Below are 27,727 nucleotides of genomic sequence, written 5' to 3' on the forward strand. Positions count from 1 at the left end.
TGCTAATTTTTTGAGAAGGACCTGTATATTGACCCTGTGGAGCTCCCGACAGACAGTTCTGGTGGAAACAGGAGAGTTGAGGTGCACATTTAATTCTGCCATGATTTGGGCAGCCGTGGTTTTATGTTTTTTGGATACAATCCAGGTTAGCACCCGAACATCCCTTTCAGACAGCTTCCTCTTGCGTCCACAGTTAATCCTGTTGGATGTGGTCCGTCCTTCTTGGTGGTATGCTGACATTACCCTGGATACCGTGGCTCTTGATACATCACAAAGACTTGCTGTCTTGGTCTCAGATGTGCCAGCAAGACGTGCACCAACAATTTGTCCTCTTTTGAACTCTGGTATGTCACCCATAATGTTGTGTGCATTTCAATATTTTGAGCAAAACTGTGCTCTTACCCTGCTAATTGAACCTTCACACTCTGCTCTTACTGGTGCAATGTGCAATCAATGAAGACTGGCTACCAGGCTGGTCCAATTTAGCCATGAAACCTCCCACACTAAAATGACAGGTGTTTCAGTTTCATTGTCCAACCCCTGTATATATAGAACCCTAAAATAAATCAGTCGAAACGTGTATTTATTTATTTACTTCCTTTAGTGGTGCCGAACTTCAGCTTAGAGTAGACCTTAAATCGTTGTGGTTTCATGTTTAAGCTAAAAATGGTCAAAAATCAAGTTTAATGAGTTCCGTTATTGCTGAAGGAAATGCGCATAGAAAATCGTCATTATTGGCCAGTGTCCCATCGGGTCAACTCGTATTCTTTCGGCATTTTCCGGTTTATCGCTTGCCGTAGATTTCTAATAAAAAGAAATTACGATCGCCCTTTATTTTGCCGGGTTACCTTCTCTAACATAATATTATCCGCGAGTTTCGGGTAAATAGAGTTCATTTCAGTGAATATAGTTGACGTGTTTCGTAGCTTTTGCATCGTTTTTTGCAAAGCTCGGATCTACCTCTTTGTTCCGCGGCCGCTCGGCCCTACTCGGTTCTTGTCGTTCCGCTGAAGAATGGACGAGGCAGCCTCGGCCACGAAGGCACTCGGGCTGGATGAACCGCCCATCGATGGGTCGCCGGTGGAGGGAGTGGGCTCGGAGACGGAGTCGGAGGCCGAAGTCGCTACGATGGCTGTGATGGCGGAACCGGGAAACATCGTCATGAGAGCCGAGCCCCTCCCGAACTCAGACGAGGCCGAGGCGGCATTCGCAGGTAGGCAGCAACAGAAGGCCATGGCTGTTCAGTCGGGCGTTAAACAGGAGGTTGGGGTTAGTTAGCATAAGAAGCCTAACGAATGTATGAATTATTGTTGGTATATCTCACATAAACCACAGAAAGCATCTTAGCAGTATCCTGAATTTTAAAAGAACTACCGAAAGGTTGTGGTTCACATCAGGACGCAACTTCATTCAAATATATGCCAAAAATAATGTCGGAGTCACACTAATTTAGCCAATGTTCTTACAGTCTCCGGTAAGATTACTCATCAATGTAACTCCACAGCTTCGAGAAAATGTCAGTTTAGGAAATAAATTATGGAAGATTCTTCAGTAGCAGTGTAGACATACAAAACAAACAAACATTTCACTTTACAAAATGAGACAAATTCAATTCTGTGTTTTATTTCAATTCTGTTTTATTTCTATAGCGCCAATTCACAACACGTCATCTCAAGGCACTTTACAAAGTCAATTCAATCGAATCGTAAAGATTTCAAGTTAGGTACATACATTCCAATTAATCCCAACTATCAAACAGTGCAGTCGGATTCAGTTATTTATTCAAATGGGATAAAAAGTTTTTCTATCTAAGAAAACCCAGCAGATTGCATCCAGTCAGTGACTTGCAGCATTCCCTCCTCCTGGATGAGCATGTAGAGACAGTGGAGAGGAAAACTGCCTTTAACCTTTAGCAGAACCAGAACCAGGCTCAGTGTGAGGCTCTGACACGGGTTTGAGAGAGCAGAGTAGAGTTGCCAACCGTCCCTTGAAAAACGGAATCGTCCCATATTTAGAATAAAAAGTTCGCATCCCGTATTGAGCTGAAACGGGACGCACGTAGTCCCGTATTATTAGGTGGATCAAAAATCTTCACTAAAATGTCAATAGAAGTAATAAATGATTATATTTAACATTACGGTAAATTCATTACCAGCCATATCCTGCTCTGTAACCAATGAGCTGACAGAATATTTCGGCTCATCTCATTGGCCAGCAGGTACCGTTGCTAAGGATAGATACAGACGTCGATTCGCGTTTCCCCATCAGATACGGTTTCCCCAGCGTCTCCTCGCCGCTTACGCGACAAAAAAGGCGCGTGCTTGTTCAGCGCTCGTAACCAGCGCGCCGTGCTTCCGCCGCAGGAAATCTACGGGCACCGTGAAAGCTCAAACAATGTGTTTCGGCGAAGCTGTGCCAATTTTTGTGCAACTGTGTTCTCATCATGGATGGATGGATGGATGGATGGATAGAGAGATAGATAGAGAGATAGAGAGATAGATGGAGAGATAGATAGATAGATAGATAGATAGAGAGAGATAGATAGGTTAAACCTGTCCATGGATGAGCTTTATGAGGAATGTGTTCCTGCAAACTGCCTACTAGAGTCCCTCACTACAGTCTCTCGGGGAAAAGGCGAAGTGTCAGTCCAGTGGAACAGCAGAGAGGTGGATGCAAGTTCTTCAGACAGCTGACATCCCCAACATCCAGGCTATTGTACCCTTTGTCCTCAGCATCCCTTCTTCTAGTGGGTTTGTAGAAAATATTTTCTCCATCATGAAAAATAAGGGGACTGATGTGAGGAACAAATGTTCTACAGAATTAATGAGAAGTGAGCTAATTGTCAGTCTAATTAATGAAATGTCCTGCTCAGAGTTTTACTCGGTAGTCCTGAAAAGCAAAATGAAATATAAATGGAAAAAATAGGTTGTTTCCACATAATTCAGCACTGCAGTTTTTAGTTCACTAGTTCAATATGTTTTTCACCACAACTGTACAGTCATGGCCTTTAAGGCACAAGTGTTTATGTTTACATCTTTTCTACAGACTTTTTGTTTGCACTAAATGCACTATTACAAAAATGTTTTGCATTATACTGTTATGCTTTTTTATATTGTTTTAAGTTAAGCAGGATGGAGGTTTTTCAATAGTGGTTTATTTATTTTAGAAGGATATTTGTTTTTGTCTAGTAATTTTATTTTGCAAAAATAATAAATTATTTTATAAATTGCTGAATAATTGTTTTTCCATGGATATTTGTATCAGTCAAAACATGCATCGAATTAAACTTTGGTTCGAGTCCAATGTTTCCAAAGTCATTTCACACAAAGAAAAAGGGTGAAAAAAAATCACCAGGCCGGTAGAGGTGCAGACAGTGGGGTAGGATAGCCCTACCAAAAGATGTTCCTTATTTATTTATCAAGGAGTTGGCAACCCTAGAGCAGAGACACAAAAAGAACACAGAAGTACTGATCCAGGAGTACTTTCTATAGAAAAGAAAAGTGAAACATAATGGTTACAGCTCCTTTAGAGGCTTCATCTAGGACAGAAAGACAGCTAAGCAGATGAACTCTGAGCCAGTTTTCAAGTCTAGAGGATGAAAGAGAGCACATACAGTTATGTACCGTATGTCTAGGAGAGACAGGGCTAAACACTGAGAGACAGGGCAAAATGGATCATCTGTAGAAGGTGAGCATTGAGTTGTTGCATCATCATTTCACCCTGGGAAAAAAATTTAGTACAACATTTATACCTAAGGTGAATATATGTAAACTTCTGACGCCCGTCCTGTATGAAGAGAAGTAGTGACACTTATAGTGCATTGAATTTGTACTCAGAAGTAGCAAAGTCTGAGTCCCAGTCTAAAAACCCAACTACAATGTCCCCTGAAGTCAGACTTCTGATTGGGTCCTCACCAATACCAGATTCAAAATCCAATATGTCTGCCAAGTGTATAAAACATTCAAATAAACAAGGGAGTTTTGAGATTTTGACTCGGATTGCCATAAGAAAAATTTCAAAAGTCGAGAAGCCATGCCATAATTGGAAAGACTCAAAGCTGCTGGAAAAAACTTCTGCTACAAAGATCAGGATGGATACAGTGATGGAATTAAAGTTCTTGCCAACAAAACAAAAATAGGATCTGTCTACCTAACTAGCTTGTGCCTAACTTCCTTATTGGAAGCATCTGTATCCTCGTCAATATGGTGGGCTCATCTGATTTCTTCATGCAGACTGGATTCCACTTCATCCATGATAGTCAAAATCATCTCCCCACATCGGACGTGGTGGTTGTAGGATGGAGTGCTCCATACTTTTTGCAAAGGGGTACGTTGGTGAAAGGTAGCTCTTCTTTTGCGATGCCATAAGCCAAATCAGAGAGCATCCTCATCTGCTCTGGTCTCCAGTCTTTAGAGAGTGGATGACAGTGCAAGCACACTGGTTGTTGCTTTAAGATGAATGCATCCTTGGCCTGAATATGTCGGTATGATGTGTGGTGTTTTTGAACATTCCCTCTTTGAAATTTCTTGTTTCCCAGTGTGATGTCTGATCATCTATTTCAGTTTTTCTGTGCAGTATTGACAAAATAAAAGTTGTGCGTTAGCATCGTAAATCCGCAACAGAAAGTCCTTTTTCCACTTGCTGTTGTAACTATAAACTTTTCCTTTCTTGTCAGATGTACCTTAATGTGTTCCAGTTTGTATTTGTTTCTTCCTAATGGGCTTGTTTGCTTTCTGTTTAAAGGTTTAAAATATTGCTCCAGCAAGGACATACTGGCAGCAAACACACAGTAACTGTGGGAATTGTTGTAGGTTGAAGGATGTCTACACTGATATGGTCACAATTTGTTATCACAGTAGACTACAACTATTATGTAGCCATGTGACGTTCCATCGCCTCATCTGTGGCGGCTGTCTTACAGTTAGGTAAAAAAAGTGGCTTGCAAAGCTGTCGCACAAGTATTAAGTGTGCAAAATAATTTATCGCCCTGCTTTTTTCATCGCATGTGTGGCATTTTTGCCACGCTGTACAGCCCTGGTCTTGGGTTGTAGAATGACAATCCTTGCAGGAATGGGGTTTACCATACAGTTCTCCATTGCAATGCTTAGCCCCACCCTGCACCGCAATGTTAATGCAATACACACACATAAGGCTTTAAGGTTGGGGTGGGGGAGACTCCACTGTTGGCAATCAGTGGTCACCAACACTACAATTGCAACCCAATTTTAATGCATTTTAGACATATACACCTTCATTCATAGCAACATTTCACATTAACACAGATAAACATGCATACATCAGAGACATGGAAGGGGGGTGGGGGCAGGGTGGCCGCCCCCCTTGTTGTGGTGTTGTTTGTACAGGGTCTTTGGCCATCTTGCATCATGGTGGTTCCTGACTGGCAGCCTATGGTTCTTGAGGATTTGCTGTGTGGGCTGTGTCCCCTGGGGACTGGGTTAGGCTCTGGTTGGGATTCCTTCCTCTTGGTCTCCCGGGGGGCTGTTTCACCAGGCACTGCACCCTCCTTCGGTTCTTCTGAGTCATTTAGTTTCTGTCTACCTGGGGCTGATCTGGCTTTCAGAGGCCAAAGCTATATGCACTGTCCTGCTCTTAGACACCGAGTGTCATGTTGTGGTTTGTGAAGGACCCCAATGACGAGCTTGACTCAGGTAAAAAAGAATTCTCTAATAATGAAAATAAATGAAGACTTATAACAGTTGCACAGGTCGAACAGGACATCGAGCATGGGCAGAGTAACAGGCAGCAATGGGCATGGAAAGTAATGGCAAATGAGGCAGAAATGGACATGAAGCAGGTAGACAAACAGAAGAATACAGTGAAGAACAAAAGCCAACAGAGAGCTTAAATGGGTGCAGAATCCAGTAGATTTGCTGAGGGTGGAACTGAGGGTGGAGCATGAATAGAGCAGACAGAAACATAAGGAAGAATCTAACAGACATCTAACAGGAAATAACTATAGATAAGGAAGGAACAATAAAACACAAAATAATGAACTACTAAGAAAATCACAAAACAATAAAGACGGGTAAGGAAAATAAATAAAGAAGGTTAGATCTTAAGAGTAAAGGAAACTGTCCAGAAATGGTCAAAAATACAAAAGAAAATCAAAACTCAAACATGTCAGGATCGTATGATAAGGCACCCTTCACACCATTGTAACACACACACACACATGCAATTAAAAGTTCCTATTTTATTGTTTGATGACAGTTTCAGTCTTGATTAAGAATAGATTTCTGAATTTAATGCTGCTGTCATATGGACCAAACCGACTGGACATTACTTTTATCTTCTTGACCACATACATCTATGTTTTACTAGTTCAAATCGTTGATATCAATGCTTGACCTAAAATGGTCCTCTCACAACTTTCTTTTAGATGTGTAGCAATCTTAAATTCCTGTAAAGGATATCTATTATTGTTTACATGGTAATACAGGTTTTTATTATGTCCCATATTTTCAGCTGTGAAACAGATGTACTGCTGGTTTGACTCTATTCTCGGGTCATAATCCTATCTTTGTAATAGAGCTAATTTGCTGTCATTTTTCTTGGACCTTAACGATTTGTATCTTTTGTGGCTGATCAGAGGTAACTGCAGTGACAGTGGCGGATGTTCAAGCAGAGGACAATGTTTTCACCACCACAGTTGCCACGTCAGGAAGCCTTCCAGAACATGTACTGGTAAATAACACACCTCAATGATCAAATTTGCTCATGTGGTCAATCTCTCTATGTATTTTATGTTTGTCTTCAGGCTTACTTTATGAAAAAATAGCTGTTTCAAAATCCACTTCCACATAGATTGTTTTTCCATAAATATTGTTGTGAGACTGTGAAAAACAATGTGTCTAGAAATTCCTCAAAAAAGTCTGTTTACCCCTTTTAACTTTAAAAAACTTTAATCATGGTGGATATTAATAGCTTATATTACACCAGTTCCTTAACACCAAATCTGAAAACAACTGAACCGTTCACTAGAGTAATTGTTTTAGGGCTGAAACAATGAATCAGATTAATTAATTGATTATTGAAATATTTGTCAACTAATTTAGTAATCTAGTAATCATTAACTGGAGTATACAGACTCTATAACTTGTCATTTGCTGATAGAGCAACTCACTCAGAGCAGTCTTTAGACCATAATTAACATTTTAGATGGAAAAACCTTCTTTGTCTGTAAATATGATCTATCCAGAACTCCAGAAGTGGCATAGTTTTAGCTTCATCTGGTTGAAAGTCTCGGGTGGGGGTGTCATTATTATCGGGCTGCAGTGACAGTTTCAATTACACTGTAGTTCACTGCAGAACCATTTTAATGATTAAAACAAAAACTTAAATAACATAAAATGTTACATTTAATCATTTAAATATGTATTTAGCAAATTATCGACACATGGAAATAATTATGAACACTTTCATGCTTTTATATATAGTTACATATTTTTATTTCAATTTTTATTTTATTTAGACATCTATAAATAATATTTTAATGGTTTATTTATTTTACTGTACCACTTGTAGCACTTGATCATTTCCATATCTGACACTATGCAGTGTTTGCATGTTTACAGAGTGGCAGAACTACTCTCCAACTGGGTGAAGGTCTCGGTACCCAGAAGGCCACCCTGATTGTGGTTCACACTGATGGCAGCATCGTAGAAGCAGCAGGCCTCAAATCTGCAGCCACCATCACATCAGGTATGTGCATGTTGTGGTCCTGGGAACATGTCGCTTTTGCTTTGTTGATTTTATCACCATGATCACAGATAATCTGTAACCCTCTATGTGCGTCTTCCAGGCCCGCAGACTCCACCCACTCCTTTGACTCCGCTGCAGGACAAAGACTCCTACTCCAAATACAACTGGGACCCCTCCGTGTACAACAACGAGCTGCCGGTCCGCTGCAGGAATACAAGCGGAGTCCTTTACAAGAATCGACTGGGATCAGGTGACGATTCTTTGAGAGGGTTTCGCATCTTTTGTTAGTTGTCAAAGCACCAAAACATTGGTTTTGTGTTTCAGTAGAGGCTTTGTGTGAGTTAGCTGAGTTTCCTCTCTAACATTGTTGTGTTTTGTTCAGGGGGAAAAGGTCGCTGCATCAAACACAACCATCAGTGGTTCACTCCGACAGAGTTTGAAGCTTTAGCAGGACGAGCGAGCAGCAAAGACTGGAAGAGGAGCATCAGATATGCTGGCAGACCTTTGCTCTGCCTCATACAGGTATTCAACAGTGAAAGTGCTAGATTATAGGACTACAACTGTGCTGAATGGTTTCATGTTGAACAAAGCATTCGAGTGTTCTCCATTGTCGTGCAGGTCTGCTGATTCTAAACAGAAAGCTGGAAAATGTTTCTGCCTGCTCTGTATTTAAACTTGTGTGTGTTTGTGTGCTTTTAGGAACATATCCTGAACCCTCATGCTGCTTCTTGTACCTGTGCAGCCTGCTGTGATGACCTGACACATGTGAGTGAGCAAGACTGGTCTTAGTTGGCCTGTAAGGTTCAAGACATTCCATCATCAAGGAAAACATTCATAGACTAGAGGAATACTAATGGAATAGGGTAAATGGCATAGACTACAGCTTCCTGGCCAACTAAGGTTTTCATATTTTCTATATGCCTAAATCTAAACTAAAATCTGAAACTGCACTGCCTCAGTGAGGCAAAAAAACATTTGTAAGAGCTCTGTAGAAATGTTCAACTCTCTAGATGGCTAAAGCTGTTAGCGTTTTAAATATAGATGTTATATAGACGTCATATAGAGGTTTAATAATACATGTAACTAATATACAAAGCGAGGTGTAACAAAATCTCATGTCATAATATTAAACATCAGAAGACTTTGTGAAAGGGATGTCTGCACTCCTCTATCTATGCCTGAGACTCCTATTATGGACTAAGACAGGAAGTAGTTCTTGAACTGTCCCGCGAACAATGACTTCTTATTGAGCTGACCGACAACACTTGTTACCTAAACATTGAAAATGCCCTAAACACTTTTAAATCACTTGTGTGGCAGAAATTTGTGCATTCAGTAGAAAAAAATAAACAGTGACAGAGTAATCAGCAAGATAAGAATGATTTGTAAGCACTGTGAAAAAACTGCAACTGGCCGGTGTCCTGCATGCTGTAGATTTACCCCTAGTTCAGCACATCTGAATCCAATGATTGAGTCATTAGCATGTTCCTGCAAAACCTAATGACAAGCTAAGAAGCTATTTAAGGCTGAATATGCTGTGTTGGTACAGGAACACATCTAAAATATACAGGGTTATTTCACAGTTCTTATTTACTCTGGACTGCATTTGTTAACCTCTGGTTAAAAATCTATCAAATTGGGTCTGTATGATGTAAAAGTGATTTGCTTTGTTGCTTTGCAGGAAAAAACCTCTCTGGGGTGTTTTTGCATGAAATCGGCATGCTTCACTGTGCATGCGTGGTTTCTCTTCAGGTACTTCGACATCACCCTGAAGTCCAAAAACATCAGTGTTAGATTAACTTGTCTCTCTAAGTTGCCCCTAAGGTCAATTTATGCTCCCCTTTTCACAAGTAAATAGGGTTGCCTGTTTCTAATGTTGCAAAGTGTCACAGACCTCATGCTTTCAATGCGTTAAGCTGGCATGTCTGTTTTTCAATGTAGCAACTAGAAGACAGTTCTCAGTTATAATTCAAAGGCTAGTTTCAGACAACAACAAACATGGTGATGGGTGGGAACACTTCACTTTGATAATCTACATTCTCAGAAAGAAAGTAGATGGATGTAGTAGAGTGATGTCGTTTATGTGGCTATTAAATACAACGCGGCATGTAGATGGAGAAGTTCCACCGTTTCTGTCATTGTCTTCTTCTTCGTACGTTTTGCTGATTGCACACCATCTATGCTGCTCCACACTGCCCCTAAATGGGTTTAACCAATACTAGTGGTTGGTTTTGAGCTGGGTAACTCTACACTGTTAAACCATTCTTTAAAACACTGGTTGACATTTGTAACACAATTTGAGTAAACAAACAAAAAGAGTGTTCTTAGCTTCCCCAGTCTTGTGAAATTAGTGTCAGGTGAGTGTCTTTCAATCTCGTCTCGTGAGCTGGACGTATTGTTATACCCCTAACACATAATCATAATCATAATCATGAGAATCAAATAATTAAATCTTTATTTATCCAAAGTTCTTACAAAAAGCTGGGTGGGCTCAACTGTTATATCACATGTTCAAGTGGCAGAATAAGGATTTTCTTATGCAGATGTATTTATCAGTATGCAATGCTTTTTTTTATAGTCACCAAAGGATGGGGACTCTCTGTCACCAGAAAGTATCACCATGGTAAGTGATTATTGTTTTTCTGTCCCTATGATGTAAAGATTCTACTTACTTTTAACCTGTTGCCTGTGTCGTTGGGGAAAAATAAAAAACGTTTCAGTAGGAAGGTTGCCTAAGTGTGCACACCCTTAGATGTGTTCCCACTTTAGGAAACCTTTTTCTGGGGCCATTATTAACCCCCACCCTGTATCTCCATCCCCATTTACCTGGGTTAAAAACAAATGACCAGGGTAGAAATTTACACCAGTAAAGGCCCTGGTAGTGAAGGTAGTACTTTATCAGGAACGTTTGAGAGGGGCCCATCTGGAGACACTGCATCTAGCAGATTACTGGAGGAGGCACCTGTTTTCTGCTTGTTTTTATATTAGATCCACTGATATTGTATAAATTATTATTACCTCTGGCAGATTTAAATAAAACATCATTTTCATTTAGCCAAGAAGTTTGTTTCTGGTAGAAAACGACACTAGTATCTCTCAGAAAATGTGGAAAATATAAAAGAAAAAAAAAGGTTTTTATTTATATTAATTTCTTTAAATGGAAATTTATATGTCCAAAAGTACTGATACCTTCTCAATAATCCAATGAACAATTATTATTGGCATTACAGAAAACAAACTCTTCTCATAATTGCTGAAGAGCTTTCTGTTTTGGCTGGTATTTTGAAGATACGTATATATTTGCTGATTGGAGTACTTACAACCTACCTCATGCTTTTTTTATATTGGCTGGGATAAAAACAAGATAGAAGCAAGTGAAGGCAATCACTTTTAGGGTTACCAAGCTCCAGGTAATGAAGCCTCCTCAAAGCTAGAAGCACACACACTAAGCCAAATAGTGCTGTCATGCAGTTGTATATCGCTCAATAGGTTTCAGGCATTTACTTTGATAACTGGATGTTTTGTGTAATTAATTCTTAAAACAGCATTATTGCTTTAAATAATGATGATCAATTATCTTCATAACAGCTGATAAAAAATCAGGGGATATCCCTAACAAACCGGATCTAGCCAGTGCTCACATGGGGCTTTGTTACAATTCCCTTCACAAACAAATGACCCTTCACCTATTGGATAAAGAAAAATGCATTTTGCTACATAAGGTGTTGACTGGCCTAATCTAAGAACCATCAATCTGACAGCAGACGTCTGTAGGAACACAGAACCAATAGGAACAGCTTGTAGTACCAGAACATACGCCTTAGCGAAGCTGAAATGAGAGAAAACTGTACTGCAGCACAAAGCGCACATTATGGCTTATTGATTGTCAATCCATAAAAATGCTTCGATCAAACCAATGCCTGAGAAAGAAATGTTTATTTCTGTAAAGTAGTATTATTCCAGAGGTGCTATCTCTGTGTAGAGGAGATGTGTTTGTGAATGATTATCTTATATGCTTAAATGTGTTGCTTGTGAAAATTGAACAGTTCACCTGTAATTTTTATTTTGTATATGCACATTTATTGATCAAAGACAAATTTAAGTATAAAATTATACAGGAAGGAGATTTTTATTTTAAAAACTGTTTTCGCCTCAATATTGGATGTAATCTGCTAACATTATGATGGATTTTTTAAAGACAAGGTGGAAAGGTAGACAAACGACATAGCTCCTCAAAGAAATCCCATTACAATTATAAGATCACACGTTTCTGACATGCTCCCGCCATCTAGAGGAGCTCCGCCAGATACAGTGTCTGCAGGCAAGCGTTGCATGCAGCAGAACAGGAGAAGGGTCCGGCAACAGACACTGTGTCAATCAGTAAGCGGAAGAAATTAATAAAAAAATACATAATTCCTAGCATGGGAATGGCTTCAAGACGGCTAAAATAATAATTTTTTAGCTCTTAGCAAGCAGTCGCTGTACTTTAAATAAAATTTTGTAAGATGTTTTTTTTTAACAAAGACTGTAGTAAAAAGCCATACAAATATAAATGTCTTATTATTGCTACACTCCAGTTGCTGAGGCATGAACCGTTTAACTGGTTCAGACAAGACTAGAAGTCACATTGAATGTTTTATTCAAAAATGCAGTTTGAAGCAAGAAAGAAACCAAATCTTCTAAAATGGTGTTTGTCTCAAGAATCTCATCAGCACTCATTTAATGCACGAATGCTGATGGATGCTTTTTTTGTCCAGACCGGCCCTGTCCGCCTCTTTGTCCCTTACAAGAGACGGAAGAAGGACAATGAGCTTCCAGTTGTACCAGTCAAGAAGGATCTCAGCCCCCTAAAGAACATCCAACTGACTCCAGGGACAACATGTATGTCGCAGGAATAACCTTTCATGTGTGATTAATGGCTCAGAATAAATTAACTTTTAACTGATGTATGGTTTATGATTTGAGCCCAAGCAACATAGCTCTTATCTATGGGGGAAATTTACTGCCAAAAATCAAGAGCACATATTTTCAATTTGAGAGCAGGATTTCATTCTGCGTGTACTCAAACTTAGTAAGGCTTGCACTCAAAACTTCTGCATTTTTTCAAATATACTCTGTTCTCTCTCAAATCTTTGTTTCTGGAAACAAAGGAAACAAGCAGCCCTGGTAGGGCTGCAAGAAAGAAAAAAAAGCATCCATATTTTTCTGTTCCTGCAACTTATTCTTGACACATTCTGAGCAGATCACTGATCTTGCATGGTGTCCATTAAATATTGTGTAAATGGTCATACATTTATAGTTACCACACTGCAGTGTGAGGGACCTTTGAGATCTTTCCAGGAGTTTTGCACTTGAGTTATTGTGAAGTATGAAATGTCCTGGAAACTATTGTGTCATGTGTGCCTTTTTCTAACAGTCACAGTGTCCCCGTCAGGACAGTTTGCTACCTCTAGCACGTTGACCTTTGATCGTGCGCCAACAAGCGACGCTGCCTCAGCTGCCATCATCTCAGACGAGACGGCGCAGAGTGACGTGTTTGCCGGTACCACAGGTATGGTTACAGTGTTTTGTTTTGTTTTTTATCAAAATTGGAAAATATTATTTTACAAGGGTAGTTTGAAAATAACCAAATGTTACTTTTTTGAGAATTCATACAAGGATAGAGATCAGCAATTTATTTGGTACACCTTTTTATTTGCTTTTTGAAACAAATAGCAAAACAGGCATCATCTTAATGCTGAAGTTTAAATCCAGCATAAGAATGGGGTAGAAAAGGGGATTTTTAAGTGACTTTGAACGTGGCCTGGTTGTTGGTGCCAGGCGGGATGGTCTGAGTTTTTCAGAGACTGCTGATCTACTGGGATTTTCACCAACAACTGGAACTGTTTTTGAAGAATGGTCAGAAAAAGAGAAAATCTCCATTGAGCAGCAGTTGTGTTGATGAAAATAGGTTGACAACAGTAGGCAACAGTAACTCAAATAATCTACATAGTGTTCAGAATACCATCACACGTTGAACCTTGAAGGAGCAGAAGACTCCTGTCAGCTTAGAATGGGAAACCGAGGCTACAATTCCCACAGGCTCATCAAACTTGGACAATAACAGACTGGTAAAGCCCTGCATGGTCTGATGATTCTTGATTTCAGCTGCAACATTCTGATGGTAAGACCACAGCCTGGAGTAAGCAACTTGAAAGCATCAATAATTCAGGCTTGTAGTAATGATTTAATTCCCCTATAATGCAGAATATTTTCTTGGTACATTTTGGGCCAATAAGTACCATCTGAGTAGTTTAAACACCACAGCCTACCTGAGTGTGGCTGAACTTTATAAGTGCATTGTACCCACTATTTGTTGGCTACTCCCAGCAGGATAATGATCTGTGTCACAAAGCCACCAGAAATAATCTTAAACTGGTTTCTTAAACATGACTGTGGGTCAGAACAAATCTCAGTCCAGTAGACCACCTATGGGATGCGGTAGTATCTGGCATCATGTAGGTGCAGCTGGCAAGTCTGCAGCAAGTAACTGAAGTAACTGTCTTTCTGCGCCATGCCCTTATGGATGACCGATCCTGACAAAATAAAAACAGAAATACATATATTTTCCTTTTCCTTACACATGCCTTTGTTCTTTTTACATTTCCTCGTCTCTCTTTTTCCTTTACCGTATGCATTTCTGCTTCATTATGCAAATTAGGAGGGCTGCCTTCTTCTCTCCAGCTCCTCTCCTATTGGTCAATAAACAGGAAGAAGGAGGATCCATGTGCAGGCCGAGGGTGTGTCCCAATTCAGGGGCTGGATCCTTCCAAGTAGTGGGCCGATTACATCACAGCGCGGCGCGGAAGGTCTGTCAGATGCTGCCGACAAATGTGTCCTTCTTTTGCCCGATTTGAAGGATGCGTTGTGAGTATCCTTCGCGGTCCAACTTTTCCCATGATTCATTACGGGTCAAAGCGGTTTGGTCAAACAGGGGCAGCCATGGCGGACCACAGTGGCAAAAGCTGTGAGTAAACTGTGAAAAATTACACTTTCTGTGACACAAATTAACTTTTACAATGTTTTTAGTGCGGGAATATAACTGTGTAGACGTGAAAAATCTGCTTGATTTATCAAGACATCACTTAATTTCAAACGTGCTCCGACGTGTTCGGAGTTTTCCGCTCCCACCGTAGTAACTGCCGGCTTGCTTCGCCAGCCCTACCGGTGGTGGGGCGAGCTAGACCCGGTAGAGATCTGACTGGACTATCGGCACTGAGCTCCTGCTGGCAGTCATCACAGTGAACGTTAAACACAAGTGATTTCTAACAGTTTATGTTAGTGTTATTTTAATGTATTGTCTCATTTGTTCATGTAAGTCGATTTGACATTACAGGTGATATTAACGCTAAGAAATATTTTTATTTGTGTGTGACATGAGAACTTCTGAACATACTTTATATTTCCTTTTCATATTGTCCCACTTTTTTTTGGGCCTGCAAGGGGGTGACCTTCCCCTGGTGGCCCATCTTCTCCAGAATTGTCCTAAACAAGCAAAAGGAAAGAGGGAAAACCAAAAGAAGAATGTTAATCACTGGATGGATATTTATGAAAGTTAGAAAGATAGGAGTTATTGAAACTGGACAGAAACTGACTGCAAAGAATGTTGTTATTGTACCTCCAAGCCACGGTGGCTGAGTTTTTATCTCCAGTAAAAAGGTGCTCATTCTCACCCTTGAGCTTAATAAATTGGCCCGTCTGCTCCTTTGTCCCTAAACAACAATAAAAAACCCATCTTGCTTAAAATCAGTGTAAAAAAAGCCTTTTTTTAAATTTTAAATTTATCTTAATTTGCAGAAAATATTAAAATATTTCTACTCAAATGCCTAAAACAAGCTCTTTCAAACTTTTCACTTCTTTACTGAGATTTCCTTGCATTTGAAAGTGTATTTCTCTTCAGCTGTACCTGGAATCACGAATTATAATGCTAGCTGATTTATAAACACATATAGCACATTTCTTCATCAAAAATGAATATTTAAAAGCTTATTTATTCTCAATCACACTCTCCAGCGATACGGTAGGATTACATAAAATCATCCATTTATTCAGGTTAACTCTAATATCACCTGTAATGTCAAATCGACTTACATGAACAAATGACACAATACATTAAAATAACACTAACATAAACTGTTAGAAATCACTTGTGTTTAACGTTCACTGTGATGACTGGTAGCAGGAGCTCAGTGCCGATAGACCGGTCAGATCTCTACCGGGTCTAGCTTGCTGGCGAGGCAAGCCGGCAAATACTATTGGATCGGTAAACTCCGAACATGTCGGAGCATGTTTGAAATTAAGCGATGTCTTGATAAATCAAGCTGATTTTTCATGTCTACACAGTTATATTCTCGTACTAAAAACATTGTAAAAGTTCATTTGTGTCACAGAAAGTGTAATTTTTCACAGACCAATCCGCTTTGACCCGCAATGAATCATGGGAAAAGATGGACCGCGAAGGATACTCACAACGCATCCTTCAAATCGGGCAAAAGAAGGACACATTTGTCGGCAGCATTTGACAGACCTTACGTGCCGCGCTGTGATGTAATCAGCCCACAAGTACGCACTTGGAAGGATCCAGCCCCTGAATTGGGACACACCCTCGGCCTGCACATGGATCCTCCTTCTTCCTGTTTATTGACCAATAGTAGAGGAGCTGGAGAGAAGAAGGCAGCCCTCCTCATTTGCATAATGGAGGAGAAATGCATACGGTAAAGGAAAAAGAGAGACGAGGAAATGTAAAAAGAACAAAGGCATGTCTAAGGAAAAGGAAAAAGAAAATATATGTATTTCTGCTTTAATTTTTAATTTGGTCAGGATCAGTCCTCCATACATTTCAGGTCAGTGAGGCCCAGTTTATGAGGAGTTTTTAGTACAGCAGGTTAAATGTACAGAATCAGATTTAATACCCAAAATAATTTCAGCTGCCAGATATTCCTGGCCAATGTTGGCCAATTTTAAGAATATCTATTTAAGCAGAAGGCTTAGAAATGATAGCTAATGATTCATATTTAAACTGGAAAATATTTATCAAGTTCTCGATGTGTGACACAGCTCAATCTACTATGGGAAATATCTTCATAGGAAGCTGCTGCAGTTATTCACAGGGCTCTCCTGACTCCTGCATTGACTCAACTGAAATAAAAATCATGTCCTGCTTTGTAAATATTTTCTGAGAACAGAGAAATTGAGAAGTTTGATCTGATGCAGTCCACAAATTTGGTTTGAAGCACACATTTTACACTTTAGAATAGATCATTTGTTGCTCAAAAATGCTCAAACACGGTCTTGGAATTTGGATCTTAATCTTAATGTGGTGTAAATGGGCAGAAACTTTCTTAAAACTGGTGTAAGACATCTTAGTTTAAATCAATCTCAGTTGCTGCTGAATAGCTAAAGGTTTTCAGACAATGTACAAGAACTTGAAGAGTTCTTGATCTATTAAAAGAAAAACTATTAATAAATAGTAGCTGGGATAATCAGCAAGTCATTGAAGCATAATGGGATAATCATGCTCATGCAGAGTCCAGTTCTATCCCTTAAACAAGCTGGTGGTCTAGTTTAAGTAAATTTCTCTTTGGTTGCTTGTTAACAGCTTCTCATTTAAAAACAGTCCTGTGATATTCCTCTGCCTGTGTCTTGCTTTCAGTGCTCACAGCATTGCCAGCGCTGGCTGTTGCTCCTCAATCGATCCAAGCCAAAGTAGCAGTGGCCTCCGCAGCATCATCTCCGTCTGCAACACTAGTGGCGGGACTGGAGGTGGCGCCTGTGGGGGGCGGATGTTCGGCAGTGAACGAGGGCGAGAAGAACACGTGGGTTTACCTAGAGGAACTCGCTAACACGCTGATGAACAATGTGCAGCAGCTGAAAGCTCTGATAGAACAGGCCAAAAACTCTGCTGGGGAGACAGGAGGGGTCAAAGATCAGGGAAGCAGAAAGGAGGTGAGGCCACACACTCAATTAGAGGTTCTAGTAATTAGATACAAACGCTCAAACAACTCAGTGACTTACAGTGCCTTGCAAAAGTTTTAAGAACTGTGCAATATGTCCTGTTACCGCCACAAACTTGAATGTATTTTATTGGGATTTTCTGTGATTGACCAACCCAAAGTAGTACATAACTGTGAAGGAAAAGGAAATGATACGGGTTTTGATTTATTTATTTTTTTACAAATAAAAGTCTGAAGTCTGGTTTGCATATGTATTCAGTCCCTTTGATTTGGTTTAGTACTACCAACAGCCTTCAGAAGTCACCTAATTAGTAAATAGAGACCTCCTGTATGTAATTTAGTCTGACTATAAATACAGCTGTCATCTGAAGGAGTTTTTTTTAGAGAACATTAGTAAAGAAACATTGTCATGAAGACCAAGGGACATAGCAAACAAGGGATCAGGTCCGTTGTGGAGAAGTTTAAAGTAGGTCTGATTATTAAACCATGTTCCGAGTTTTGAAAATATCACAGAGCATTGTTTAATCCATCATCCAAAAATGGTAAGTAATATGTAAGTAACTGCAAACCTACCAAGTCATTTCTGTCCAACTAAACTGACAGGCTCAGCAAAAGAAGCATTACTCAACAAAGAACCCACGAGGCCCATGGTAGATCTGTGGTTTTTATGGAAGAGTAGTAGGAGGAAAGCCAATGTTGAAAGAAACTTATAAGGAATCCTGTTTGCTACAAGCCATGTAGGGCACACAGAAAACATGTGATAAAAGATGCTCTGGTCAGATGAAAATGTATATTTTTGGTCCACATTAAAAATGCTATTTGTGGCAGAAAACTAACAATGCATATCACCCTGAAAACACCATCCTCTATGGTAAAACATAGTGGTAGGATAATGCTGCTTCAGTGCTTTTCCTCAGCATGGGCAAGGACATTGGTCAGAGTTGGAGGCATGATGGATAAAGTTAAACACAGGACTATCACAACAGAAAAGCTGTTAGAGGCTGTAAAACACTTGAGACTGGGATAGAGGTTCCCTTTCAGAAGGACAGGGATCTTAAACATACAGCCAGAGCTAAAAAGGGAACGATCAGATCAAAGCAAGAATTAAAAAATACTGTTCACAGTCCCTCTCTCTCTAACCTAACTGAGCCTGAGCTACGTTTTTAGCTTTTTATTTGTAAAAAACATTTAAACCAAATACTATTTTCAGTCCACTTTACAGAAATTTGCACTAATTTGTGTATTTATATAAAATCACATAAAAAAAGAATTTTATTGTGAAAACGTGTAAAAGGTCCAATAAGTATGGATACTTTTGTAAGGCACTAGATAATATTTAGAAAAGTTTGGATAATAACTTAATAAGTGTCTGAATATTTGTGTTTTCATCTTTAGTGTGGCCTTGGTCAGCCGTTTCAAAGCCACATCTCGTTTCAACAGCCAGATGACTCAGAGCCCAAGAGGAACTCTGACATCACAGAGATCATCATCAATGTATAAAAAACTTAACTTCCACAATGTCAGTGAGGCTATGAAATATCCTCAGTAGCCTGAAATGTTCTGTTCTGGTTCTGCAGGAGATGTGTGTGAACTGTGGTCGGATGGCAATGAGCGAGTGTACAGGCTGTCGCAAAGTCAATTACTGTTCCACGTTCTGTCAGAGGAAGGTGGGTCTCACATGACCACTTTTAAATTAGTTCTTTTCTCTATGAATGTGAAAATGTGTTTTCAGTTCAATAATGCCCTTTTCCAAGATGCTCACAAAGTGGCTCCCTGGCACTATGGGTCATAGAAAAAACAGCCATACCAAACAAGCATGGACTCGTCATCACTTTTAAAGTATACCATGTATGGTTGTCAAAATAATGACATCCCACCACATACTGTTGCCCCTCTATTAAACTGGGGAAACGCATCCTGATGGGTCTAAACACCCCGTCAGACACTTGTTCCTCCTCTGTTAAACTGGGGAAACGCATCCTGATGGGTCTAAACACCCCGTCAGACACTTGTTCCCCCTCTGTTAAACTGGGGAAACGCATCCTGATGGGTCTAAACACCCCGTCAGACACTTGTTCCTCCTCTGTTAAACTGGGGAAATCATTCCTGATGGGTCTAAACACCCCGTCAGACACTTGTTCCTCCTCTGTTAAACTGGGGAAATCATTCCTGATGGGTCTAAACACCCCGTCAGACACTTGTTCCTCCTCTGTTAAACTGGGGAAATCATTCCTGATGGGTCTAAACACCCCGTCAGACACTTGTTCCCCCTCTGTTAAACTGGGGAAACGCATCCTGATGGGTCTAAACACCCCGTCAGACACTTGTTCCCCCTCTGTTAAACTGGGGAAACGCATCCTGATGGGTCTAAACACCCCGTCAGACACTTGTTCCCCCTCTATTAAACTGGGGAAATCATTCCTGATGGGTCTAAACACCCCGTCAGACACTTGTTCCCCCTCTGTTAAACTGGGGAAACGCATCCTGATGGGTCTAAACACACCGTCAGACACTTGTTCCCCCTCTGTTAAACTGGGGAAATCATTCCTGATGGGTCTAAACACACCGTCAGACACTTGTTCCCCCTCTGTTAAACTGGGGAAATCATTCCTGATGGGTCTAAACACCCCGTCAGACACTTGTTCCCCCTCTGTTAAACTGGGGAAATCATTCCTGATGGGTCTAAACACACCGTCAGACACTTGTTCCCCCTCTGTTAAACTGGGGAAACGCATCCTGATGGGTCTAAACACACCGTCAGACACTTGTTCCCCCTCTGTTAAACTGGGGAAATCATTCCTGATGGGTCTAAACACACCGTCAGACACTTGTTCCCCCTCTGTTAAACTGGGGAAACGCATCCTGATGGGTCTAAACACACTGTCAGACACTTGTTCCCCCTCTGTTAAACTGGGGAAATCATTCCTGATGGGTCTAAACACCCCGTCAGACACTTGTTCCCCCTCTGTTAAACTGGGGAAATCATTCCTGATGGGTCTAAACACACCGTCAGACACTTGTTCCCCCTCTGTTAAACTGGGGAAATCATTCCTGATGGGTCTAAACACACCGTCAGACACTTGTTCCCCCTCTGTTAAACTGGGGAAACGCATCCTGATGGGTCTAAACACACCGTCAGACACTTGTTCCCCCTCTATTAAACTGGGGAAATCATTCCTGATGGGTCTAAACACACCGTCAGACACTTGTTCCCCCTCTGTTAAACTGGGGAAATCATTCCTGATGGGTCTAAACACCCCGTCAGACACTTGTTCCCCCTCTGTTAAACTGGGGAAATCATTCCTGATGGGTCTAAACACACCGTCAGACACTTGTTCCCCCTCTGTTAAACTGGGGAAATCATTCCTGATGGGTCTAAACACCCTGTCAGACACTTGTTCCCCCTCTGTTAAACTGGGGAAATCATTCCTGATGGGTCTAAACACACCGTCAGACACTTGTTCCCCCTCTGTTAAACTGGGGAAATCATTCCTGATGGGTCTAAACACACCGTCAGACACTTGTTCCCCCTCTGTTAAACTGGGGAAACGCATCCTGATGGGTCTAAACACACCGTCAGACACTTGTTCCCCCTCTGTTAAACTGGGGAAATCATTCCTGATGGGTCTAAACACCCAGTCAGACACTTGTTCCCCCTCTGTTAAACTGGGGAAATCATTCCTGATGGGTCTAAACACACCGTCAGACACTTGTTCCCCCTCTGTTAAACTGGGGAAATCATTCCTGATGGGTCTAAACACCCTGTCAGACACTTGTTCCCCCTCTGTTAAACTGAGGAAATCATTCCTGATGGGTCTAAACACACCGTCAGACACTTGTTCCCCCTCTGTTAAACTGGGGAAACGCATCCTGATGGGTCTAAACACCCCGTCAGACACTTGTTCCCCCTCTGTTAAACTGGGGAAATCATTCCTGATGGGTCTAAACACCCCGTCAGACACTTGTTCCCCCTCTGTTAAACTGGGGAAATCATTCCTGATGGGTCTAAACACACCGTCAGACACTTGTTCCCCCTCTGTTAAACTGGGGAAACGCATCCTGATGGGTCTAAACACACCGTCAGACACTTGTTCCCCCTCTGTTAAACTGGGGAAATCATTCCTGATGGGTCTAAACACCCCGTCAGACACTTGTTCCCCCTCTGTTAAACTGGGGAAACGCATCCTGATGGGTCTAAACACACCGTCAGACACTTGTTCCCCCTCTGTTAAACTGGGGAAATCATTCCTGATGGGTCTAAACACCCTGTCAGACACTTGTTCCCCCTCTGTTAAACTGGGGAAATCATTCCTGATGGGTCTAAACACCCCGTCAGACACTTGTTCCCCCTCTGTTAAACTGGGGAAATCATTCCTGATGGGTCTAAACACACCGTCAGACACTTGTTCCCCCTCTGTTAAACTGGGGAAATCATTCCTGATGGGTCTAAACACCCCGTCAGACACTTGTTCCCCCTCTGTTAAACTGGGGAAACGCATCCTGATGGGTCTAAACACACCGTCAGACACTTGTTCCCCCTCTGTTAAACTGGGGAAATCATTCCTGATGGGTCTAAACACCCTGTCAGACACTTGTTCCCCCTCTGTTAAACTGGGGAAATCATTCCTGATGGGTCTAAACACCCTGTCAGACACTTGTTCCCCCTCTGTTAAACTGGGGAAATCATTCCTGATGGGTCTAAACACACCGTCAGACACTTGTTCCCCCTCTGTTAAACTGGGGAAATCATTCCTGATGGGTCTAAACACCCTGTCAGACACTTGTTCCCCCTCTGTTAAACTGGGGAAATCATTCCTGATGGGTCTAAACACACCGTCAGACACTTGTTCCCCCTCTGTTAAACTGGGGAAATCATTCCTGATGGGTCTAAACACCCCGTCAGACACTTGTTCCCCCTCTGTTAAACTGGGGAAACGCATCCTGATGGGTCTAAACACACCGTCAGACACTTGTTCCCCCTCTGTTAAACTGGGGAAATCATTCCTGATGGGTCTAAACACCCTGTCAGACACTTGTTCCCCCTCTGTTAAACTGGGGAAATCATTCCTGATGGGTCTAAACACCCTGTCAGACACTTGTTCCCCCTCTGTTAAACTGGGGAAATCATTCCTGATGGGTCTAAACACACCGTCAGACACTTGTTCCCCCTCTGTTAAACTGGGGAAATCATTCCTGATGGGTCTAAACACCCTGTCAGACACTTGTTCCCCCTCTGTTAAACTGGGGAAATCATTCCTGATGGGTCTAAACACACCGTCAGACACTTGTTCCCCCTCTGTTAAACTGGGGAAACGCATCCTGATGGGTCTAAACACACCGTCAGACACTTGTTCCCCCTCTGTTAAACTGGGGAAACGCATCCTGATGGGTCTAAACACACCGTCAGACACTTGTTCCCCCTCTGTTAAACTGAGGAAATCATTCCTGATGGGTCTAAACACACCGTCAGACACTTGTTCCCCCTCTGTTAAACTGGGGAAATCATTCCTGATGGGTCTAAACACACCGTCAGACACTTGTTCCCCCTCTGTTAAACTGGGGAAACGCATCCTGATGGGTCTAAACACACCGTCAGACACTTGTTCCCCCTCTGTTAAACTGGGGAAACGCATCCTGATGGGTCTAAACACACCGTCAGACACTTGTTCCCCCTCTGTTAAACTGAGGAAATCATTCCTGATGGGTCTAAACACACCGTCAGACACTTGTTCCCCCTCTGTTAAACTGGGGAAACGCATCCTGATGGGTCTAAACACCCCGTCAGACACTTGTTCCCCCTCTGTTAAACTGGGGAAATCATTCCTGATGGGTCTAAACACCCTGTCAGACACTTGTTCCCCCTCTGTTAAACTGAGGAAATCATTCCTGATGGGTCTAAACACACCGTCAGACACTTGTTCCCCCTCTGTTAAACTGGGGAAATCATTCCTGATGGGTCTAAACACCCCGTCAGACACTTGTTCCCCCTCTGTTAAACTGGGGAAACGCATCCTGATGGGTCTAAACACACCGTCAGACACTTGTTCCCCCTCTGTTAAACTGGGGAAATCATTCCTGATGGGTCTAAACACCCTGTCAGACACTTGTTCCCCCTCTGTTAAACTGGGGAAATCATTCCTGATGGGTCTAAACACCCTGTCAGACACTTGTTCCCCCTCTGTTAAACTGGGGAAATCATTCCTGATGGGTCTAAACACACCGTCAGACACTTGTTCCCCCTCTGTTAAACTGGGGAAATCATTCCTGATGGGTCTAAACACACCGTCAGACACTTGTTCCCCCTCTGTTAAACTGGGGAAACGCATCCTGATGGGTCTAAACACACCGTCAGACACTTGTTCCCCCTCTGTTAAACTGGTTCATATACAGTGGTGTGAGAAAGTATTTGGCCCTTCCTGATTTATTTTTTTGTATGTTTGTCACACTTAAGTGTTTCAAATCATCAAACAAATGTAAATGTTAGTCAAATGCATCACAAGTAAACACAAAATGCAGTTTTTAAATGAAGGTTTTTATTATTAAGGGAGAAATAAAATCCAAACCTACATTGCCCTGTGTGAAAAAGTGGTCTGATTGATTACTAATAGACGTTTGATTTAAATATTGTTCTCAGTAATCAGTGTACTTAGACCATCTTTAGAGGTGCAGGCTCAACCTGACAAGCTAATAAATGTGCTACTTCCTGATAGTAGAGATGGTGTCCTTTAAAAGTGTTGCAGCACAGCGGCATTTAGGCACATTCGATTATCATACAATATAACTAACTCTGTCCAAAACAATATACACCAAATAATTAGTTTTTATTTTCAGCTACCTGTAATTATCAATCACAATGCCTTATATCTATCATATACCAACTAGAAACATCAAACAAGTATAGCGGTAAAATGACAGTGAGCCCTGCCAAGATCAGGCATTACTCCGCAGAGTGAGCGAGGTCTAATTCCTGCTGAATCCTGTGTCTAATGTAGACCTTTGCGTCTCAGAAACCATCGTTGTGAATTTAAAAGCAGGCGCATTTTTTAAAGGACTGACTTCTTATATGGCCTTTTAAGGTCTCATCTAAAAACATCCCATACCATTATTTAAAACCAGACTTGCAGATTTTTTTAAATAAATATTACTTTCTGCAGTCACCTTCACAGAGCTGGCTGGCTGGCTGCTCCACCCCTTTTGTGGACAGAAGAGGTATTACAAATATACACAGACGACAGAATTGACATTCCAGGCTTGAGATGAGAAAAAAAAAGCTTAGAAAAATAAACTAAGATTTTTTTTTACACTCTGTTGATTGAGGTATTTTTTCCAGTTACTTTTTATTTAGTTGTTGTCACTAAAATATAAACAAATGAATACATGTACACATCATTAAAAGGGTTCATATTTAAATTTTTGGCTGATAATTTAATATACCCCTTTCTAATCTATTGTGATAAGCATGTACTGACAGCAGGTTTTAAGGTAATTTGCAAAATACAGTCATGGTCTCAAGAAAGTGCAGTCATGGTGGGTAATTGTTATTTGACCTACAATCATCCTTGATCAGTGCTGTAGTTAATTCTATATCACACATGAATATACAAGCTTGGTATGATACCAACATAGAATGGCCAACAAATTCACTATTTATGTGCTTTTATTGTATTTTATTTTACTTTGTAACAATTTCATTTAGAAAGGTTTTGTACACTTTACCCACAGTAAAATTCAAGCAGTGTTTAAGCATTTTTAAGGTAAATTCTCAAACGTTTCCAGCAACAAACCTTGGAGCTAACTGTATCTTTGTGCGCCTTTTCTTCATTGAGCTTTATAATCACGGCATACACAGCGTTCCCTATGAGATGGGAGCCTATCAATCTAAAATACTGTGCAACTGATTAAAATTCTGCCACTCATGGTATTAATATGAGATGCACATATAGACAGAATTAATTACAAAACTGTGTAGAATATCAAGCACTTTTAAGGACATTATGCAGAAATCAAGCACTCTCCGAACCTTGAAAACACCTAAATTTCAAGCATTTTCAAGGATTTCAAGGACCTGTACGATCTCTGTTTAGAAAATAGGACATTGGTTCTTGGAAACGAGCCTTTTGACTACCCATTTGAACAATTCAGCGGTTAGTGGAGCTGATGCTTTTATCCCAGTGCCTCTAGTGGCAGAGCAAAATATTACAAGAACACTTCTCACCTTTCAGGGCAGAAAAAGAACTCGAAAAGCACAACAGGACAGGACATGAAAACAAAAACATGACCTAACATGACATGACCTACAAGGGCAATAAACAACATGAAATTAAAAAAAAGTATTGAATGAGCACCTAAGAAAATCATCAGAAAACACAAACCAAAACCCAGATACTTAAGAATCGTAACATTCTTTTTGTTACATAACAAATGCTGACCTTAACTGAGGCAAATGAGACCTCCATTGCATTAGCTGTCATTCAGGCTTCATTTATCACCTCCCGAATGAGGTGTTGATGAACTCTTAGAGCAGTTTTGGTTGCCTGGTCATTCCTGGGAAGGTTCACTTGGTTCATTCGAGTCCTAACGTTTTTTTAATCTGTTGCAACCCCTTTCAGATGTCAGTGATGTCTTTAATTTCTATAGATTGGGGCATGATTTGTTTCCTATTTGAGATATTTTAGCCTACCTCATGTTGTCGTCATAATTTAACTTTTCCTTCTTTAGTTTTGTGTTATTTTCTTATTGTTAGTACTGGCTCTTACTTCTTCATTTTCAAAGAAAAGTTGGTATTGTATCACCAAAAGCGTTGATTAATTTGGTCACCTATACAATATACAGGAATGATTCTCCTCAATTTTCCCTCGTTCTGTATTTGGTTAGCATAAGAGAGCTACTCTGTTAAAGTATTAATGTAACTAAGGCTTACATTTAAGTAACATGAAATAAATGTTGTGTATAAAGAGAGAACAGAAGCATAACAAACTTATTTTTCCCTTTAACTGAGGATCACACTTATTCTTTCCAGACTCCCAGGTAAAGTTGAAGTTCTAGAAAGGAGTGGCGCTGAAAGAGTTACTAAACTAAGCGGAGGAGATGATGAATCTCAGGCTCTGGTTCATAAGTGGGAGCTGAACAGAACACAAAGTTGGAAGACAGATTGGCTATTGTGGTGTGGAGAGAGCTGAGCTGGGTTAAACTAAAATGGGGAGTTTGATCATCATGGCCTGTTGGTTATGACTAGAAGAAAGAGACTGAAGATTCGTTTTAGCATTGGAACATTTCACTTTCAGATTATGTCAAACTCACTCATTTTCTGATAAAACAAACACAGGTGACCTGTTATTTTGTCATCACTGATATTAATAGCACTCCGTATTGATTATTACTATTTTTTTACCGCTATATTTTATGCAGGACTGGAAGGATCATCAACATTTATGCTGCCAGTCATCATCAGGTGGCGTAGCTGTTCAGGAGGAGGAGCCAATCACAGCTATTGACATGGACAAAGTGAAATGAAGCTGGAGCAGGCTACCTGCTGATCATCCTTCCATCTTCAGCTGCCGTGTAAATAGTGGCAACAATTTCACCTCAGCTCAGGAGTGAAGTACTGCATCATCATCACAGCAGCATCTAGTGTTTGTAAGAGGAACTACATCTAAACCATCTGGAAAACAGTTCAGCAGATAACTGCAATTCAGTGGAGCTCAGTAATTATGCCAACATGGAATCCATGTCGGTATGTTATGCTGTTTTGTAAAGTTGTAAAATCAAACTACAAATATTACTTTCTCTGCAATGACAGCCGCGGTAAAATGAGGTGAGACAAATCATTCACAGATAGAAGTTATCTTACATACTGTATGTTACAGTAACCATGCGCTGAAAACTGAAAATACCCTGATCTCAAATAATTCTTGTTCCTGAAATATTTTTATATCATTACGATGGAAAGTTTCATTTTCCATTTTGTTATGAATTAAATATAAATGATGAAAATAAAGGTTAATCAAATTGCA

The 27,727-nt window shown here is 40.7% G+C and overlaps 1 protein-coding gene across 4 annotated transcripts; it reads left to right on the top strand.

Annotated features, from left to right (window-relative positions):
- Window positions 1–783: 783 nt before the first annotated feature.
- deaf1 (DEAF1 transcription factor) lies at window positions 784–27,727 on the top strand. Of its 4 annotated transcripts, none has more exons than XM_047381137.1 (13): window positions 786–1,213; window positions 6,611–6,705; window positions 7,596–7,722; window positions 7,823–7,972; window positions 8,105–8,244; window positions 8,422–8,487; window positions 10,301–10,345; window positions 12,480–12,603; window positions 13,139–13,273; window positions 17,414–17,706; window positions 19,110–19,208; window positions 19,292–19,381; window positions 27,123–27,727. In XM_047381137.1, the coding sequence occupies exons 1-13, from the start codon at window positions 1,015–1,017 to the stop codon at window positions 27,225–27,227; spliced, it is 1,668 nt and encodes a 555-aa protein (XP_047237093.1). In that variant the 5' UTR covers window positions 786–1,014; the 3' UTR covers window positions 27,228–27,727. The 4 variants fall into 4 exon arrangements, with proteins under 4 accessions (XP_047237119.1, XP_047237093.1, XP_047237101.1 ...); XM_047381145.1 differs by lacking the exon at window positions 786–1,213 and adding an exon at window positions 2,427–2,750; XM_047381155.1 differs by lacking the exon at window positions 786–1,213 and adding an exon at window positions 2,526–2,746.

Source organism: Girardinichthys multiradiatus, chromosome 2 (assembly GCF_021462225.1).
Source record: "Girardinichthys multiradiatus isolate DD_20200921_A chromosome 2, DD_fGirMul_XY1, whole genome shotgun sequence".
Lineage (NCBI taxonomy): Eukaryota > Metazoa > Chordata > Actinopteri > Cyprinodontiformes > Goodeidae > Girardinichthys > Girardinichthys multiradiatus.

What these genes read in the sequence shown, in the direction of transcription:
- deaf1 (XM_047381137.1), top strand. Translation starts at nt 1,015, where the DNA reads ATGGACGAGGCAGCCTCGGCCACGAAGGCACTCGGGCTGGATGAACCG. An exon ending in CGTGTTTGCCGGTACCACAG is followed by an intron (nt 13,274 to 17,413) that starts GTATGGTTACAG and finishes TCTTGCTTTCAG; the next exon opens with TGCTCACAGCATTGCCAGCG. An exon ending in ATCAGGGAAGCAGAAAGGAG is followed by an intron (nt 17,707 to 19,109) that starts GTGAGGCCACAC and finishes TTTCATCTTTAG; the next exon opens with TGTGGCCTTGGTCAGCCGTT.